General features: G+C 51.1%; 5 protein-coding genes across 5 annotated transcripts; 2 read left to right on the top strand and 3 right to left on the bottom strand.

Moving 5' to 3' along the window:
* Nucleotides 1-88: 88 nt before the first annotated feature.
* Nucleotides 89-4398, bottom strand: STEHIDRAFT_70216 (uncharacterized protein). Its single transcript, XM_007298048.1, has 21 exons — nt 4276-4398; nt 4083-4218; nt 3716-4031; nt 3510-3655; nt 3367-3450; nt 3107-3304; nt 2970-3043; nt 2812-2912; nt 2737-2755; nt 2620-2672; nt 2541-2569; nt 2420-2483; nt 2218-2354; nt 2060-2146; nt 1817-1998; nt 1555-1757; nt 1408-1491; nt 1322-1346; nt 1085-1260; nt 858-1023; nt 89-801 (listed from the first exon to the last, which is right to left on the bottom strand). The coding sequence occupies exons 1-21, from the start codon at nt 4373-4375 to the stop codon at nt 263-265; spliced, it is 2919 nt and encodes a 972-aa protein (XP_007298110.1). The 5' UTR covers nt 4376-4398; the 3' UTR covers nt 89-262.
* Nucleotides 4399-5062: 664 nt separating this feature from the next.
* On the bottom strand, nt 5063-9542 carry STEHIDRAFT_116940 (uncharacterized protein). The gene is made up of 21 exons (XM_007298393.1): nt 9315-9542; nt 9116-9251; nt 8735-9056; nt 8531-8676; nt 8376-8459; nt 8114-8311; nt 7987-8060; nt 7827-7927; nt 7750-7768; nt 7647-7699; nt 7566-7594; nt 7446-7509; nt 7246-7382; nt 7097-7183; nt 6856-7034; nt 6593-6795; nt 6434-6517; nt 6351-6375; nt 6116-6291; nt 5882-6047; nt 5063-5826 (listed from the first exon to the last, which is right to left on the bottom strand). The coding sequence occupies exons 1-21, from the start codon at nt 9439-9441 to the stop codon at nt 5291-5293; spliced, it is 2946 nt and encodes a 981-aa protein (XP_007298455.1). The 5' UTR covers nt 9442-9542; the 3' UTR covers nt 5063-5290.
* A 1056-nt stretch (nt 9543-10598) lies between these two features.
* STEHIDRAFT_47129 (uncharacterized protein) lies at nt 10599-11912 on the top strand (the record flags this gene model as incomplete). Its single annotated transcript, XM_007297978.1, has 5 exons — nt 10599-10904; nt 10977-11127; nt 11202-11431; nt 11490-11640; nt 11704-11912. The coding sequence occupies 5 exons, from the start codon at nt 10599-10601 to the stop codon at nt 11910-11912; spliced, it is 1047 nt and encodes a 348-aa protein (XP_007298040.1).
* Nucleotides 11913-13225: 1313 nt separating this feature from the next.
* STEHIDRAFT_151165 (uncharacterized protein) lies at nt 13226-15324 on the top strand (the record flags this gene model as incomplete). The annotated part of the gene is made up of 4 exons (XM_007298392.1): nt 13226-13864; nt 13935-14321; nt 14378-14898; nt 14976-15324. 4 exons carry the CDS (start codon nt 13226-13228, stop codon nt 15322-15324), a joined length of 1896 nt encoding a protein of 631 aa, XP_007298454.1.
* A 1894-nt stretch (nt 15325-17218) lies between these two features.
* Nucleotides 17219-18540, bottom strand: STEHIDRAFT_88454 (uncharacterized protein; the record flags this gene model as incomplete). Its single annotated transcript, XM_007298158.1, has 5 exons — nt 18532-18540; nt 18245-18466; nt 18176-18195; nt 17918-18119; nt 17219-17853 (listed from the first exon to the last, which is right to left on the bottom strand). The coding sequence occupies exons 2-5, from the start codon at nt 18429-18431 to the stop codon at nt 17219-17221; spliced, it is 1044 nt and encodes a 347-aa protein (XP_007298220.1). The 5' UTR covers nt 18432-18466; nt 18532-18540.
* Nucleotides 18541-18820: the final 280 nt, after the last annotated feature.

Genomic DNA, 18820 nt, shown 5'->3' with positions numbered 1-18820 from the left:
GACCTCATCTCCAAAAAAAAAAAGTGCAGCACCAAAGTCGGCCTGGACTTCGTCAATCCGGACGGGTCTTGCATCGCCACAATGTACGAGTCAGACATCGAAGTAGAGTACCACATCGGTCTTCGAAGATCGCATTGGATCGGCAAGTTAATGGATAGAGTGCCTGAAGATCGGAAACCAAGAGCGATAAAATAAAGAAAACGAGCAAGGATTTTGCTTCAGGTCACGAAGAACCCAGACAGTGACGCTCTCCTATTTCTCTTCAACTCCAAGCGACGACTGTTGGGCCCTCAGCATTCAAATCCACCCCCATTTCCGTCACATTTAACCTCTGCACCCCACTGTCATACGTGAATCCGCTCGTCAAGTTAACGCCACCGATGCTGACCACAATTGGTTGAGTCTGCACTCCTAGAACGGTCAAGATGTCCATTTTTTGCGCGACCTGCCAATCACCCTGGCTGGTTATACTCAAGTGTCCATCGCCGACTGAGAATGCGAGCGTCCGATTCGATACCGTGATGTTTCCAGTGGGTAGTGTGATTCCGTCGTCAATGTACGCGGATCCAGATGCCGATCCATCAGAGGAAAGTGAGACCAAGAGGGAGTAAGGAGATTGAAGGGTCTCGTTCGTTGTGTATCCCGGTTGGGAGTGAAGAAGGATGGCGGCTCCGGAACGGATGTGAACCGGGATGTGGCCCAATGGCGCTGAAAGAGTGGTGGTGCCACCCGATGTGGCGTTCACGGCTTCGTGAGTATACCAGTCGCGCCAGGTTTCGGATCCACGACCAGGGAATATGCCTGAGTGGAGAATGGTAAGAAGCTGAAATGATAAAGGGTAATGAAGGAGTAGTCACCGTCAACAGTAGAGACGTTGGGAGTTGTCACCGGGGTGACCAAGATGTCGCTTCCAATCATCCATTGCAGGGAGACGCTGAAGAGCTCTGGCTCGTTCGGGAACTCATAGAACAAAGCCCGTACAGGTGGCGTCCCAAACATGGACGCATTCGCGAATAAGGTGTACTGGTATGTAGGGTGAATCAGTGAGTCGCTGCTGAAAACTTTACCAAGGCTATAGACTCACCCAGTATGGTAGTAGGGAATATCGAATTGCCATCGCGGTACGGCTGGCTTCAGCGACACTGTCCCATCGATACGGCTCCTGAGAAAGGGCACCGCGCTGGTTGTGGTTGCGGTAGAAGGGAACGAACGCTGAGGCCTGCATCCAGCGGTTGCACAGCTCTTCATCAGTGTTGCCAACTGGTGCCAGAGAGTCTATCAGTGAGCATACACAACATATTGAAGGTGAAGGGAAGCTGACTAAAGCCACAAGTGTCCGCCCCGACCTGAACCATAGCGCACATTAGCGCGAGATACGATAGGCCCCGTTAGGTGCTCAGTGCTCACCATAGGGATTTGGAATAGCTGGAACTGGAGAACGCCTGAGATACTGTACTGCAAGTATGCCCACTTGCTGTAATTATCGCCGAGCTGATACAAACCATGTCATTAGCATATTATATTTCTAGAAGCAAGAAGTATTAGAAGACGCACCCAGTGCCCCGTCCAAGACCCAGAACTAGGGAAGGATGACCGACTAATCATGAAGGGTCTCTGGCCAGGGTGAATCTGTCTAAGCGCAAGGTTCGTCGCTCGTTCTTCCATATATCCCCACATATTATGAGTGTCCAATTCGACGTAACCACTGGCATGGGTCGCGTTGGTAGCGATGGTATGGTTCGAGAGTCCTTGGAAGCCTGATGACGGAATAAACATTTCAATAACGAGTCAAAACGACTGACTGGTGGTGGATTACCGTTGTGGATAGTGTACGGTGGATTATTCAGGTCAACATTGGTCTCGTTCGCCTCTCCTAATCCACGTTTCGAGACGGTAAACCGTCTGATAGGCTCAGCGAATGGTTCGGCTCCGGCGCCGTAGGTCAATGTTCCGTTGACGGTCAGATTACCGCTAGGTCCTGAGATCGTGGAGTTGTATCTAAGTGAGAGCATAAGTATTTTGCGTGGTACAGAATGTGTACTGATGTTTGTGATCGCACCCTTCCGGATAGTCAACTACTGGGCTGTCAGGGTCTCCGGGCAGCGAGACAGGAACAGACGTATTCGAGAGGTTCGCACCAGTCCCACTGTCAAATCAAAAATTTAAAAACCACACTAGCCTACGGTAACCAATGCGAATGAAAGCATGGTGACGTACCACGAGCCAACGCAAAATGAACTGACTTCGTTCATGTCCAACCACAAACCGGAGTATTCGACGCCACCCAACGACCAGTTGGCGAGAGCCTGCATCCACACTTCCTCGGTGTTGTTGGCGAACCAGTCAGGGAATACCTGTGGCCGAAGAGAACAGCGTTAAGGTATTGATATATCGACACATGTGAGACGCAAGTACATACTGTATACCCGGGCCACACTTGGCCTATATATAGGGAGCCATCCGGGTTCTTGATGAAGATATCTCTGTGAAGACTAGGATCAGATATGCGTAATCAAAGCACAATCGTCAATAGGACATACTTCTCTACTCCGACTGAGAACGGATAATACTATGGAGAAGGTCAGTTACCGTCGGTGTTGGGATGCAGACGGCACATACAACGTCTGTGTCGTTTGCGGCATGATTGATGGCTGCGTCAAGAATGGGGATGTCTAGACCAGCAACGGTAACGAGTCATGAATTGAGTTATGGCAGGATTGGTTAAAATGAGCGAACAATGTTGGCCGTTGGCGCTCTAAGAATGGCAGTCGGCAAACGCATTTAACGCACAAACATTGTAGTCAGACGTACCAGATTTCGGATGAAGTCTCTCATTTGATCGCCAGGGTAGCTGATTGGATCAGAGGTGAAATCACGGAGGGAGTGATAAACGTCGATATCATTCCACATAGCTTCACAAGGCATCGTTAGGCTGTGATGGTTCAAAAACATAGCAAGACAGGACCCACTCTCAAGAGGTACATTCGCAGCTCGCATGTTTTCAACTTGCTCTTGCACCTCAGACAGGTTCGTGTATCCCCACCTGAAAGTGAAGAAACGCGTCATTAACTGTGAAGAAGGTTATGGGAGGTACCTGGGTACATACCGGCAGAGATGAAAGCCAAAACCCCACATAGGTTGCCAAGCCGGCTTTCCCACGACGTCGCTATACTGTTCAATGACAGACTTAGGATCAGGCCCCGAAAGAAAGTATAAATCAAGTGTTCCGCCAAGCATGCGATACTGGATGAGAGAGGAGTTTGAGGAAGGCGGCGAGGCGAGCAGGACGTCGGATCCAGCGGCACTAACATGTTCGATAAGTAATTAATCCCTGGCATCAAGTTAACAGGCAGTGAGGAGAATTACCTTGATAAGAAAACTCCATGGGACTGCGAAGTGTTTGTGGTTTCATTGAATCGATGTTCCATATACACGGTATGCGAACCGTAGCTATAGGGCCACAGGTGGCGTCAGCGTTGATTCGCGGTCATGTGCAAACACACACTCACACGTTCAGGTTCACCGGGTCCGCGTCATCGCGAGCCCAAGATGTCTGCAGCGTACCATTCACGTTCACATCTCTCCTGAACCCACTACTGGACACGACTTCACCGAGGCCATAGATATTTGCATCCAGTGGAAGTGCGGACGTCAGCTAAAAACATATTCGATGAGTACAAACAGCTCATTTGGGGCTAACGCGGAAACAGCTGACCTGGAGGTACTGGTCCTCAAACACGAGGGGGAACCCATCGAAGCCAGTGCTGGAACCATCTGCAGGGGAGTTTACAAATGCGGCAATTGGGGTGGGAGGTAGCGAGGAGATCCGAGTGTCGAAGAGAGGAGCTGAGCCTGGATCCGAACGGCGGGTGATCCAGAAGGCGAAAGGAGTAGAATCGTAGTTGAACTCGAGGTCCGAGGAATTGACGAACGTTGGGGATGTCGAGGTTGGAGGCGAGGAGCGGGTCTCAAAGTAAGCTTGCGGAAGAGTGAATTGCTGCGATGCAGTGTCGTATATATGGACGTGAAGCCTGCGCGAATGTAAGTCTTCGCCACAGCCGGAATCCCATCGAGCACTTCACCTAGATTGAGACTCGTACGTGACCTCGACGGTCAGATTTGCGATATCACTCGAGAATGCGTTGCACGCATCTCCAGCCAGGTTTAGTGAGGCCGTGAGGCCGTGTTGAGTTGTCTGCAGAGAATCCAGTGTGTACCCTATGTTCGATCGCAAAGTTCATCAACTTGCTCCATGCCGATAGACCAACGACGTACCTGGGCAACTAGAGACATTGTAAGACCACGCAGTCGCAGCGGAGGTAACTGTCGCAGCGCCTAGCAGCATTCCCAGGTGGTAGAGGGAGGCAGCCAACATTGCTGCAAAGAAAACGAGCACCTACAATTTTGAGATGAAGGAGAGGGCCGACGATCAAGTGGAAGCGGCCTGGCTTGCCTTTATACGAAACCCTAGCCAGGGAACACCTTCAAATTTACTCACAGACGTCAGCGGATAGAAACGGCCGCGTCTTGTGGCCGCCTTCTTTGATGGACTTCCCCAGTAGGAAGGCTAAAGTGAAATAACAGGGTCAGGCAATATTGGACAAAACACGTAATTTCTGCGCCGCCGAGGCGCCTTGGACTGTTCAGGGTCAGCTGAAGGTCTTGGGCGCTGCCGTCGGGCTCGATGACGAGCACCGTCGTACATCGTACGATGTGTGCCCGGAGGTTCCCTACCTCAAGGTGCTTGAAGTTGATTGACACAAATTTATGATGCTGGACGCAAAACGCCCTATGCGACGGCGAACTTCGTTGCAATGGCAGAAGGACACCCTCACCGTTTGCATCGGTGACATCGTCACCAGGATCAGGATCGTCCTAATATACTGATATCGACGGTTGCTCGTAAGAATCCAGGGCACGTCCAAGTGAAAGTGGAGACTAGACGCACTGCGAATTGAATGTAGGTCTGAACTTGAGGAGAGTGAGATGGAGGCCTTTGATCTGCGGAAGAGCAAGGAGTCAGCGCTAGAGACAAGGTATGTGTTTACTTGGAGGTTGATATATAACAGGCCCCTGTGTCGGAGTACAAATACATCGACGACGCTGTTTAAATGAAGTGTGACCGGGCGATGGTGTAAAATATCACGCAAGAGAAGGATATAAATGGGAGGGCAATTAACTGTTACGAATCGAAATACAACAACCGGGCCTCGAATGGAGTCCAGAAAGACCGCGGGTTGAAGCGTTTTGAGTATCATAACGGACGCCCTGAGCCTCCTTCTCGCGTTCATTAGCTCCATGTAATCGTCGTACTCCCGAGGTTCAAATCCACCCCCATCCCCGTCACGTTCAATCTCTGCACCACACTCTCATATGACCAACCGCTGGTCAGCCTAGTGCCACCCACACTGACCACCGTCGGTGGATCCAGCACACCGAGGACCGTCAGAATATCCAACCTCTGCGCCACATCCCAATTTCCCACGCTCGCCACGTCCAGTCGTCCTCCATCAACCGAAAAAGTGACCGTTCGATTGGCCACGGGTGCGGACTCAGTGGGCAATGTGATCCCGTCGTCAATGTATGCATTACCAGACGCGTACCCATCAGAGGTCAGGGAGACGAGGAGGGAGTAGGGCGATTGTGCGGTTTCGGTGGTTGTGTAGCCTGGCTTAGAAAAGAGGAGGATGGCAGCTCCAGAGCGAATGTGGACATTGATGTGGCTGAGAGGAGCGGAAAGGGTTGTGTTGCCTCCTGGGGTGGAGTTAAGAACTTCATGGGTATACCAGTCGCGCCAAGCAACACCTCCACGGCCTGGGAAGACACCTGTATAGACCTTCAGTGTATATTCGAAAGAGAGTATGGTATATGTGGGACGAACCATCCACGGAAGTCACATTTGGGTTCGTCACTGGTGTCACCAAGATATCACTCCCAATCATCCATTGCAAGTCGACGGGGAATAGCTCAGGCTCGTTTGGGAATTCGAAGAAGAGCGCACGGACGGGAGGCGTTCCGTACATTGACGCATTAGCGAAGAGTGTGTACTTCATATCACATCAGCACAATGAGCACATTCAGCCGAACCATTTCTAGAATAAAGAAGTGAACTGACCCAGTACGGAAGCATGGCATAACGTATGGCGATGGCCGTGCGACTGGCCTCAGCAACGCTGTCCCATCGGTAGGGCTCTTGAGAGATGGCGCCACGCGTGTTGTGGTTACGGTAGAAGGGGACAAATGCCGATGCTTGCATCCAGCGATTGCACAACTCCTCGTTGGTGTTGCCGACTGTCATATGAGGAGCATCATGAGATTGTGAGCGAGTGCAAACTAAGCAGAGCACGTACCGAAGCCACAGGTATCGGCTCCAACCTAAGAAAGAAGTCATTCGTACGCAGACTGCAAAGAGGTCCATTGCTGAGGAACTCACCATAGGAATTTGGTAAAGCTGGAACTGGAGGATACCAGCGATACTATATTGTAAGTACGCCCACTTGCTATAATTGTCGCCGAGCTATTTATAACGTCACACCGCTCATATCAGCCTCGCCATCTCGAATAATAAAGAGCGAAAAGAACGTGAACACACCCAGTGACCAGTCCAAGCCCCAGAGCTGGGGAACGTCGAGCGGCTGATTAGGAATGGTCTTTCACCAGGACGAATCTGTGTCAGGGCACGGTGTGTCGCTCGCTCCTCCATATATCCAAAGAGGTTGTGGGTATCTAGTTCGACGAAGCCTCCAGCATGTGTGGCATTGGTGGCGATTGTGTGATTCGATAGACCCAAAAATCCTGGATGGAGTACGCACTACTCAACCATGGTCGTCATTGACGAATTGATGAACTGCGTACCGTTGTGAATCGTGTAAGGAGGGTTATTAAGATCGATATTTGTCTCTCCACCTGCACCGACGCCACGCTTACGGATCCCACTTTGGTACACCGGTGAGTAGACAGGAGCACCAACTCCATAGGTTTTGGTCCCGCTAACGGTGATGTTGCCACTTGGGCCGGATAACGTTGAGTTGTATCTGATGGACCACAAGGGTCACCAAGGGCGTAACAACAGACCGGCGAATACGAAAGAACGCACCCTTCTGGGTAGTCAAGTACGGGGTTCCCAGGATCTCCTGGGAACGGAAAAGGTGCAGTGGTATTGGAAAGGTCGGCGCCACTTCCGCTAGAATGCAAAGGCATAACATGAAAGATCTGTTTGTAGCTCAATTGGTGAATGATACTGACCATGAACCTAGACAGAACGAACTCGCTTCGTTCATGTCCAACCATAGGCCCGAGAATTCTACGCCACTTAAAGACCAATTCGCCAGTGCTTCCGTCCAATATTGTTCCACATTGCTAGCGAACCAGTCGGGAAACACCTGGATGTTTTCGAGGTTCAATTTATTTTGTGGAGGCCAAGGATGAGACAAGTATATACTTACTGTATAACCGGGCCACACTTGACCGATGTACAGAGAACCACCAGGATTCTTGATGAAGACATCCCTATGAAAGTCGGGACATTAATAGGGGTGTAACCAAAGAAGCCAAGGTACACTCACTTCTCGATCCCGGCGGAGAAGGGGTCGTACTACGAGAGAGGACGTTAGTTAGGAGTCGGTTGGAGATGGAAGGAGACTGACGATGTCGGTGTCGTTGGCGATGTGGGCAATGGCGGCATCCACGATCGGGATATCTAGTACATTTTATCAATGGATGGATTGAGAAAATGTGAAGGTAGCGTACAATGTTGTCCTCGGGCGCTCTGAATTGATATGGATGTTAGGAGTGAATACCGTAGACAGATATCGAAGCTCACTGACCATGTTACGAGTGAACTCTCTCATCACGTCACTGGGATAGCTGACAGGGTCAGAAGTAAAGTCGCGCAATGAATGATACACGTCGATATCGTTCCAGATTGCTAAACATCCTGATGAGTACAGTGATCATGAGAGAATTTTTTATTTCTCAAGGACGTACTTTCGAGAGGGATATCATTAGCGCGCATGTTTTCAACTTGTTCCTCGACCTGCCATATATTTTCATAGCCCCACCTTCCGTACTATCAGCCAACCCCGAACAATCTCTGGCGAAATAAGTCGCTCACCGGCACAGGTGAAATCCAAATGCCCACAGAGGCTGCCAAGTAGGCTTGCCAACGACTTCTCCATACTGCTCGATGACGCTTTTGGGATCTGGACCGGAAAAGAAATAAAAGTCGAGGGTACCACCTAACATACGATACTGAATGAGCGACTTCCCCGATGACGGAGGTGTGGCGAGAATGATATCAGCTCCGGCGGCGCTGTTCGCACGGTCCAGATGAATGTCAGCCTGCAACTCAAGTGTAGTAATACAGACATGCATACCTAGACAAAAACACGCCATGGGAACGAGAGGTATTTGTTTTTCCATTGAACCGATGTTCGAGGTAGATCGGATGCGATCCATAACTGGTGGGAGAGCGAAACGGTGCTCAGAAAGAAACGCGATCATGTGACCCATCGGTGTCGAGGAAACTCACAGATTCAGATTGACAGAGTTCGGATCGTCGCGAGCCCACATCGTTTGAATAGTCCCGTTCACGCTTAAATCCCTCCTGAAACCGCTGCTTGCGTCGACTTCTCCGAGCCCGTAGATGTTCGCGTCCAGTGGAAGGGCAGAAGTCAGCTAACATACGCGTAATCAGCATGTACGCTACATTGCTGTAGTGATCCTGCCCAGTCACCTGGAGGTACTGCTCTTCGAATACAAGCGGAAACCCGTCAAAACCGGTGCTGGATCCTGGGTTGTACTCAGTCGGCTGGAAGAAAGCTGGTATTGGCGTCGGCGGCAATGATGAAACCCGCGTATCGAAAAGGGGAGCAGCGTCGGGTTCAGAGCGGCGTGTGACCCAGAAGGCGAAGGGAGTAGATTCGTAGTTGAAAACGAGGTTAGAAGAGCTCGTGAATGACGGCGAAGAGTCGGTTGGTGGCGTAGACCTAGGTTCAAAGTAGGCTGTCGGGAGTGTAAATTGCTGGTTGGCAGTATCGAAAATGTTGACGTGCAGTCTTGACAGAGGACTATGATTCAGAGAAATGGAGATGGGGAATGGAGACATTGGACGCACCGAGATTGCGTCTCGTATGAGACCTGAATGGTCAGGTTAATAATGTCGCTGGAAAAGGCATTACACGGCCGGCCCGCCAGATTTAAATGCGCTGTAAACCCGTGTTTTGTGTTCTGGAGAGACTTGAGATTGTACCCTGGAAAGACGCGTGTTCGTGTTAACTGTTCGCTCTCGGGCGCGCAATACGAAGGTCACATACCAGGGCATGCCGAGACATTATACTTCCAGGATGGTGTACCATCTCCGGGATCGAAAGCAGCCTGAGCTGAGGTGACGATGTTGTAATGTGCGAGGAGTAACAGCGCGTAACATATAACACCAAACATAGCTGCCTGCAGCGTCGCTGTCGAATAGACTAGAGGATAATGGGTGAGATGCACAGTCAAGTCGACGTGCGTATACAAGAGTCGCTCGAACCTGAGCTTCTCCCGTTCCGAGCAGCGAGTACAGAGTCAGGGCAGATCTCCGATGAAGTACATCGAGAAGCAGCACATAATAGCTCCGTCTAATAGAGTTGGACGATCGCAGGCTGCCTGTTAGTAGCATTATCCAAATCGATGCGTGAAAGAAGACCAAGACAACGAAGCCAGGGAAGTTTAAAAGAGCGTTCATGCAGTCACGGTACTCATGGCAGGTAGAGAAGAGGTCGCTAGACTTGAACAGACTAAAGCCATGGCCACGAACGTCTGTTCAGAGTATACCGGAAAGCTAGTCTCATATGTATCATGCGCCAGCATGAATTCGTAGGAGTGACAGCCCAACCATATCCAGAAAATTCGATTAGCAAGGGAAACGAACAAGTAAGGCTGAGGTGCTGGGCTATGATGCGTGTAGCATCGTTCAGAGATCATAAGTCGAATTTGCCGAAGGTAAGCGGTCGGAAAAGCTTGTCTCTGTTTTCTATGACACTCCGTTCTACAAGTCGAGGTGATACAGTAGCAAGTGCGCGACACACTGTGCTCGACGGGCGTGGGCCTGTTCGTGGTTGCGTGCAAGCGGCGCTGGGACGCTTTTCCGGCATATTTTCCCCGATTCGGCAAAATCCGGGATCGTGTGAAATTCAACCAACAAATTCTACCAAATCCAAACGAGGTTTTTCTTCTGTCCAGTCAAGTTCACTGCTGTTCGCTGTCCTCTGTTCATGTCTCTGTTCTTCGCTTTGGACAATCTTTGGACCCGTCTGTCGCTTTCCTAACGACGAATCACTGTATAATCCATGAATTGTTCAGTTAAGCGTACAAAAAGGGGAGGGGACAAGCTCAGATGTGGCAGTGCCTCTTCACACGAGCTTTTGCCTCGAGGCGCCAATTTCAGAACAATGCGACCTGTCCACCGCGTTTTTGTTCATCTGATCATACAAAAATGGAGGGCCTCGCCTGCTTTTGCCTCCCCCGACGCTCACGACCTTCGCAAGGCCTATCTATCAAACCGCGACGTCTGCAACGATTGAAGCCAGACACCGTATCTCGACATGTTTCCTCTCATGCGTTCGCGAACGCAGCTGCCCTGCTTGGCCTTCACTGTCTCATCTTTCTTCGCTTCTTTCTCTCATGTTTTGGCCCATGGATATGTTGGACAAGTCACCATCGATGGGACGGTCTATAACGGAAATGCTCCGGGGGAAACTGCTAATGCCAGCCCTATACGCCAGATCAGCTCGAACGGTCCCGTCAAGGGAGCAAGCAATCCAGATCTGAATTGTGGTCTTGATGCTCAGCTGGCGAGCGAAGTCGCAGACGCCAATTCTGGAAGCACCGTGGTGTTCCAGTGGACTGATGGGCCGGACAACGTACGTCGTGACATCTTCTATTCCCTCGACTGTGATTCTGATCTTTGTATATCCTTTCCCTCCATGGTAAAGTGGCCTCACGAAGTTGGCCCGTTGATGACCTATATGGCTATGTGCGAGGATACGACTTGCGACCAGTACAACTCCACCAACGCTGCCTGGTTCAAAATCGATCAGGTTGGCCTCAAGTCGGACGATTCGACCTGGTATCAGGCAGAGATTAGTACGTTTAGAACCGACGTTGTGCCATTGTCTTCCTCTCCATTCTAATTATTCTCGACTTGTTCACTCCGACAGTGCAAGGGAAGTCCTTCTCAGTGTCACTCCCCGACAATCTCGCGCCAGGCGACTACCTCATCCGTCACGAGATCATCGCTCTTCACCTTGCCGATTCAGAGGGCGGTGCCGAATTCTACCCCTCTTGCACGCAAGTTCGCATCGGCGGTTCGGGGACTGGTACCCCAGACAGCACCGTCGCCTTTCCTGGAGCGTACAACGATGACGACCCCGGTATCTACGATCCTACGGTTCGTCCTTGTACTTTATAAGAGGTTTTCATGCTTAAGCTCACAGAGTATTGTTTAGATCTTCAACGGGAACCAGATCTACATTTTCCCTGGTCCTGATATTTCGAACCTCGCCGCTACAGCAGATCAATCCACAGAGGAAGGTGGACAAGCTCCGTCCGGTATACTCGAGAACGGCCAGACGGTAACAGCGACCGGCTCCGCGATTGGTTCGTCAGCCACCGGTGCGTCTGGCTCAACGACCTCTACTGCTACTGCGACGAAGAGCACAGCATCGTCAGCAGCCACAACTAGTTCTGGCTCAAGTTCAAGTACAGGTTCGGGCTCGGACTCCGGATCATCTGGGACATCCTCGACCTCCTCCAATGTGGCCAAGTGCAATCTCAAGAAACGGGACACCGCTACCTTGGCCAAGCGGGGCGCCGCGAAACACAGGAGCCACTGGAGCAAGATCTTGCGCTCTTGGATTCGCCATTCATGATTACGCCTTCGCCCACATCCTCTCCACCCACCTTCGTCTACCGTACTACGTTTGCGATACGACACCATGCACGGCTACGTCGACAAACCCACGAATCCTTATCATTCACGCTCTTTGCATTATTATTTATTCGCGACGCTATCTTATGGTCCGTGCCCCGGTGGCAATCGCTCGATGTAGCCTTATTTGTGTAACATTATCGGTTTGTTTTTTGGTTGGAAATGGACGCAATCGACGGTCCAGGCTGGAGTTACAGAGGAGGCTGTGTTGTGGGTCGGGTACTCCTAATTGTATATCCCTATATGTACGTGCTCTCTGACGATCGTTCCGTATTTTCCGCGTTCATTCAGGATGATTATTATGACAAACCAATCGCAGGCTATCTTTTACGGCTGTATATTGTTTCTGAATTACCACGCCTGCCAACGACGCCCCCAGGAATGGGACACAACCTCCTCTCGTGGGACCCTCATTGTGAGAAAGGGGATTCTTCGCTTCGCTGGTGAAATCTCGTGATACTCCCATGGGAGACGAAAGTTCCCGGGAGCACACGGAAGCTCTATGGTTGAACGTTGTGTGGGCGAGGTGGTCCGTTGTGGCTAGAATTGGGCAACCATAATGAAAAGCGACGCACGTCCGTGCGCTTCGGCGATCGTTCCTTGCCATCGTGCGGCTGCAAAGTGCCACATAATCCTGACTGTGGAGCATACCCGGCTTCGCATTTTGAAACCGCCGTACCCGCAGCGTTACCGTTAAAATATTCAGCGCACTTGAGGAGCGCGTTGACATACGGGTTGTGGATCGTTGTTTGGTCGATCGTATACTCGGTTGATTCGGAGTTGACGGAGGCAAATGGCGTTTATCCTTGGTCATAGCCGATCATCGTCTCCCATTGTTCTGGAGCTGAGCCAAGCCTATGGATAGTTCGCGCGAGATCGTGTACACACAGTGACAAACGAACATCGATCGTGCTCAAGTCGGACAGCTAATCATCACCAGCTTCAAGCTGTCTCTCTCTCTCTTCTTGACACTTTCAGCGCACTACAATCTCGCCCCGACCATCGTCTTCCAGACCGTCACAGACTAATCTCCGACAAAAGCCTCAATATTTCAATCGCTCGTCCGAGCGTACGCATCATCATCAGGTACTCCCAAGGAAGCCGGCAGTCCTCTCGATCGAACTTGGTCTACGGGTCCAGTGACAGCTACGCCTCATATATATCGCCCGACTGAGAAGGCCGTTATTTGGGGCTTTCAGCGGTTGATTCATCTACTCCGAAACCGATCCATCCTCTCCACGACCCGTCTCAGTCATGCCGCCCCTTTCATCCATATCCACTACCTTCAACGACGTATCTTATCCTTCGTCGCCTTCTGTTCTCAACCACTCGCAAGGCCACGGCGACGTCTACTCTCACTTCCAACTCACTACCTCAGACCGCTCCTCGCACGGGCGACTACTACCCCAGCAGGCGTACCCACACTCGAGCCCTACCATGCAGTCAGATCATTCCCATCTGCAACATCCCTCGCACATCCACGCCCACAACTCCTTCTGGGCGATGAACGCCCTCGCCGCTCACCATAGCTACGGACAACTCCAACCGTCTACCTCGCCCACGAGTCTCGCTCTCTTACACGGAAACTTCTATGACAGTCAGCATCATCAGGCGCTCGTCCTCGCCCAGGAGCAAGCGCAAGCTCACTTCCCTACCGGCGGTACGCTTCCTGCCCTTCTCCAGTCTCCACTCGATATACAACATCTTTCGATCGGCAACAAAATCTTGCCTCGTACCACCAACATTCCTGCCGCAAACGCCTTCGGTGGCGTAGCTAGTGCGGGTGTTTCTGGGTCGTTGGATCCTGAGACTGGTATATTCTTGAGAACGGTAGAGCACCCCCGTCTGCGTACGGCTCAGGCGTGCGAGAAATGTCGAATTCGCAAGGCAAAGGTACGTTCTCTCGCACTCTACCTCCACTCTAATCCCATCCTGACGCCGTCTCATCCCACTCCCTCAACAGTGTTCTGGCGAACAGCCCAATTGCAAACGCTGCCTCTCTCGCGGACTTATCTGCGAGTACGCCCCGGAACGGAAGATGCGTGGCCCCAACAAACCGAAACCCCCACCCGCTCCGGCCAGTCCTGTGAGTAACGGCTCGCCGACCTCCGCCACCAAGTCCTCTTTCATCGAGAAGCTTGACTCTGCCGCCTCTTTCCGTCGCAAAAACTCGCCAGCTCAGCCTTCCCGCAAACGTGCAGCGACGCTCTCCGCGCTTCCTGTGCATCCTCGCGAGCCGAATGTCAGCCACTTCCGCCGGTCGTCGCTGGCCAAGGAGAGTTCAATAACTACGGCTCATACTTCGAGTCCGATGTCTAACTCGATGGCGGTCGATTCTAACGTCGTTACCGTGAGTAATCCCTCTGCCTGCCTATTTCCCAGCGACTTAACATTCGTCATGGTTAGCAGGCTATGGGCCCCGTCGAGCATGCTGCAGAGGCTTTGTCCGGCGGTCGTATCAGGTCAGTAACTTCCTTGGAAGCCCGCCCGTCCGGTCTACGTGGACGACCTCGACCTCCCCCGCTTGACTTTTCCAACGTCAACTTCAACCCGCTCCAAACGACGGTGGACACAACGAAGAACACCGTTACCGTCCTCGACGCCAATAACTCCGCCTCTCAGGTTCATTACCAGCCTCAGCATCAACCTCACCCTCAGCCGCAACTACAAGCTCTCTGGAACTATCGTCAGGACGAATATTATGGCGGGCATCTCGGTAGCTCTACGGCTGCTGCTGAGATTTACGGGAGTCGTAGGACGTCTCAGCCGAACGTCTCTTTTAGTAACCTGGAGCGTCATCATGAGGTCGGGCGGGCACGGGCAGCCTCGGAGGTGTCTCACATGCACCTACCCCTTCCCATGCTGCCGAATGCGCATGGTTGGACGTTCACGGGGGAGCCTATCGACGACATGTATCTTCACCAACCGTCAGTCTTGTCCTATTCTTCATCTTTTTTATTCATCCCTCGTTCTTCACTCATACTGTAGCTTCCTCTCGTTACAGTTTCTCCGCGGACTCGTACCGCTTCCCACACGACTCGAATCCGATGCAACATCATCACTACGATGCCGTCTCTACCTCCCATGCCCGCTCCAGCTCTACGAGCGGCTCCATTCCCTCCGACCCCTCCCCCATTACGCCCCATAGCCTCCTGGACCAATTTCCTCCCAACTCCGCCTCATCTGACCACGACATCGCGATGTTAACCTGCCAATCTTACGGAAACGGTCAAGAGTTCGACGGTGATTTTGATGGTGGACTCCGCCTTGAGGCACTTCATATGGGGTATTATGTGGGGGGTGACCATCGTATGGACGGAGATAGCCCGAAGTCTGGTGAAATGAGCCATTGATCATCGTTTTTTTTTTCATCTTCTCATTTCTTCATCTTCGTCATTATCCTTCATTTCCACTTCAAAACGTCTACGCATGCAGCAGCTCCCTGCTCTCCCTCGGCTTCTTTCTTCTCGCTTTTCTTCCAAAGACTAACTTGACAGTGTTCTTCGCTATAAATTATCCCGTTCCTTCCCCAGATGCACATGCACCCATCTCCGTTTCCATTTTATACTTACACTTTCTGATTTCAGATCTGCTCCGCGGCCCTGCACCTTCTATATCATCTATGTTTATCCCATATCCATCTTCGTCTTATTCCTCCAGTAACTCAGTGCTTCCATGATTTGGATCTCTCGCTATATTCATCATCTATCGTGCCTCATTTCTCTTGCCCCGTTATCGTATCGCACGCCTCTACCTCTCTCAGAAGTATCTATCTACTGATATATATATATATACTACTGTTCCACCAAAAAATGGGACACGAACATCTCTTTGCTGGACTAGCGGCTGGAGCGGCCTCTCCAAAACGTGAAAACTCGCCTCGTCAGTTCAACGTCCAACTTTGACGGTCACATGCGTAAGCGTTCGGAGACTCTCATTCGAGTACCGACCGTAACTTTCTTGTTTCACCGGAACCATTCATTCATGGTAGATAGAGAGCTGACAGTGAAAGCAGCGGCACCACCTCCGCTCCGTTCGGTAAATTCAAACATCTAGGCCACGACCTAGAGTTCGGTTCACCGGCATTGAGCGATGAGCGCTGACCACGCCGATGCGAGGGGCGAACTCCTGTGTCACAGGCCTGTATGGAGCCCGACATGCTTATCAAGGCACCTAGGAATATTTGTGACTCGGAATAGCGTGAAAACCGGCATAAAACAGACAAAACATTTGCCAAGAGGGAAAATGCGCTGTAAGTTTTAAACGCCGGTAATCAATAATCACACTCAAAGACGCAATAATGAGAGTGAAAATGCTCGACCGGAGGCCGTAGGACGGTTTGCATCTAGAACTTGGCAAACAGACCTCCTAGATCGTGAAGAAAAAAGCCGGCCCGGGTTTTGCTCCTCTACCGATCTAGGCGTTGGACTTGGACGGAGAGTTGGAAAAAACATGATCGAAGCAGTGGAGGAGTGATTGTGGGCGAGCAGTTCGGTTAGGCAGTCATCGTGGTATGCATACCGAGTGAGTGGACGGTGCCTTCGCGATATGGTCGGGACCATGAAATTAGAAGGACTGGTGTTCAAACGTTCAAGCTTCAAGCCCGGCGGTCTGTGCATGTGGCATGAATTTGGCATTATCTTTCCTACGGCATGCGGCTCTGTATGCGGCAATAGTACTGTCGGTCCATCGCTGGAAGCAAAACCTAGGAACCACGCCATCCTGTTGGGCAACGATCTTGGTCGTGCAAGCACTCCGTAAAGCACACGTGCTCGAGATGAGATGCAGGATGACGATGTGGCAAGCGGTAATTGACTCGAGCGATCTTGGCTTTCCCGATTCCACTCTTCCGCGTGAACGAAAAGGCCCCTTGTTCTCCGGAGTTGTTTCGCGAGGTGAAACCAGTCAAAGCGAGCAATAATCGTCGATTTACTCGCCATCAGTCGCCGAGATCGCCCCGGAGCTCAAGAGCACAATGCCAGATTAGTGGCGATGCATCATCAACAAGAAAAAAACACCGAAAGAAGTGCGTCAGATCATAGATTCCGTGGTCCATCATCGAGAGCATTCAAATATTCAATCGCGTGGGGCACGAGATTTAGAACATGAATATTTGAGAGGCATGTACGACAAGAGACATTAAGCGATGACAACGACATTATAGGAATGCTGCAATGATCTTCAGAATGATAGTGAGATATACGGATGAGAAACCGTTTTGAGGAACAAGGACGCACCCCATTATTCCTACAAAGAGCTTGCTACCCAGAGGGCAACTGGTGCCATAAGGCCAACAGAAAATGCCACACTGCCCAAAGAAAGGGGTAACAACATTACTGTGGCGGACGGCGTAGTTGATATCCACGCTAAAAAAGAAACCGTCGTCCATACGACATCCCAGCCGATCGAGGACTGTGCCGGATGAGAGTGTAGAGTCTGCCATAGACCTCTTGCTATAGCCTCATAACGGGGTTCGGCCTCGACGGGTATGGATTCGAGCATTAGGGATATCGTCCGAGAGCGTGGGATGAGGGTGGCCACGGCAAGAATGGCGAATAAAGTCCGCAGCCGAATCTGCATGAATTTAGAGGAGAGAAGAGAGCGTGGTGCGGCCAGTGGGATGACGAGGAGGATATGCATGGCGAGAAGGTTCGAAAGAAAGTAGTCGTGCTCGAGAGAATGTGGAATGAGGAAGACCGTCCCCAAGGAAAGGACGATGCTGAGCCACAACACTATCGGGACCAATTGTGGCGCGCCATGCTTGGAGCTTGGTAATGGAGAAAGGAGCGCCGCGAGGTAAAACAGGTTCGACGCGACGGATATCGCGACAACCTGTCCAAGAAGCATATATGCCCAGACATGCTTTATGGAGCGCTGACGTGCTAAAAACGTGCACCATTAAACTTGGCTTGGAACGAGATGAAACGCAAGATCAAGGCACTTTACCTTCGCTAAGCAGGAAAACAGTCCATGCACCGACCGTAAACAGGCATAGTTGTTCGCTCCACCACCAGTTTTGCGGATGAGAGCATACAATCTTCCACGCCTGCTCGAATAGAGCTGTTCCAGAGAGCCAGTTGGCCACGCGCTCCATTTGGGTCTGTTCATAATGTACGACATGGGATTTCTCGTAATCGACGAAACTCCACTGTGCGAAGTGATCCCTCAGAAGACGTACATTAACTTTGAAAGACAAGAACTTACGTGCATGAATGAAAACATATCTTGTATAAATCAGCATTATTGTAGTGGAGATTCGAGAAGCAGACTCACAGAACCATGTGTGTGCGAATGATATAAGTGTAAGAGCTATAAAAGAGTAAACGCGACCTTTGGATACGTTTGGGTTGTGAAGAGGTGGTAGGCTCCGAAATATAACAACCAGTAGAGCCAATATAAGTCCAAAATACGAGGCAAATATACCAAGTCCGAGAAGTTGCGGAAGAGTGAGATGTTGCATGGTTTGAGCTACTCTGTGTTGAGAGTAACGTCCAGCTTGAACACAGAAGCAAGAACATCAGCATAATCGCGGCAGCTCGGTAGAGTTGTTGCAGGGTCACCAGATCAGTTCTTCCACTGGCAGCAAAGTTTCAAGCTTTACCAGGAATATAAGTGAGAGTTCAATAAGACAGTGTGGAAGGCGCCTCGGCCAACTGGACACGTTGACACGCTGGGCATAAAGTTTTGGCGGAGCTTGAAACGCGGTTTATTCCCGCTCGCGCCACCCCGCTATCGAACGGTCGACCGCCACGCTGCTCCAAGGCGATTTGCAAGTCGAGTAGATTGGATGGCTTCACATAGGATAGCAGATTCTGCAGGTTGGATGTGACGGGGTTTAGGCTGGATTCA

This window comes from Stereum hirsutum, assembly GCF_000264905.1.
Source record: "Stereum hirsutum FP-91666 SS1 unplaced genomic scaffold STEHIscaffold_1, whole genome shotgun sequence".
NCBI classification, from domain to species: Eukaryota; Fungi; Basidiomycota; class Agaricomycetes; order Russulales; family Stereaceae; genus Stereum; species Stereum hirsutum.
Note: the sequence above shows the minus strand (reverse complement) of the source record. Positions and strands in the feature narration are given on the sequence as shown.

Coding starts and splice junctions, on each gene's coding strand:
- STEHIDRAFT_70216 (XM_007298048.1), bottom strand. CDS start 4,375: ATGTTGGCTGCCTCCCTCTACCACCTGGGAATGCTGCTAGGCGCTGCG. Junction 4,032..4,082: donor ACGTACGAGTCTCAATCTAG/GTGAAGTGCTCG, acceptor ACATTCGCGCAG/GCTTCACGTCCATATATACG. Junction 2,913..2,969: donor TGCGAATGTACCTCTTGAGA/GTGGGTCCTGTC, acceptor TGCCTTGTGAAG/CTATGTGGAATGATATCGAC.
- STEHIDRAFT_116940 (XM_007298393.1), bottom strand. CDS start 9,441: ATGTTTGGTGTTATATGTTACGCGCTGTTACTCCTCGCACATTACAAC. Junction 8,460..8,530: donor AACTCTGTCAATCTGAATCT/GTGAGTTTCCTC, acceptor CTCTCCCACCAG/TTATGGATCGCATCCGATCT. Junction 6,048..6,115: donor ATGCCATGCTTCCGTACTGG/GTCAGTTCACTT, acceptor TGTGATATGAAG/TACACACTCTTCGCTAATGC.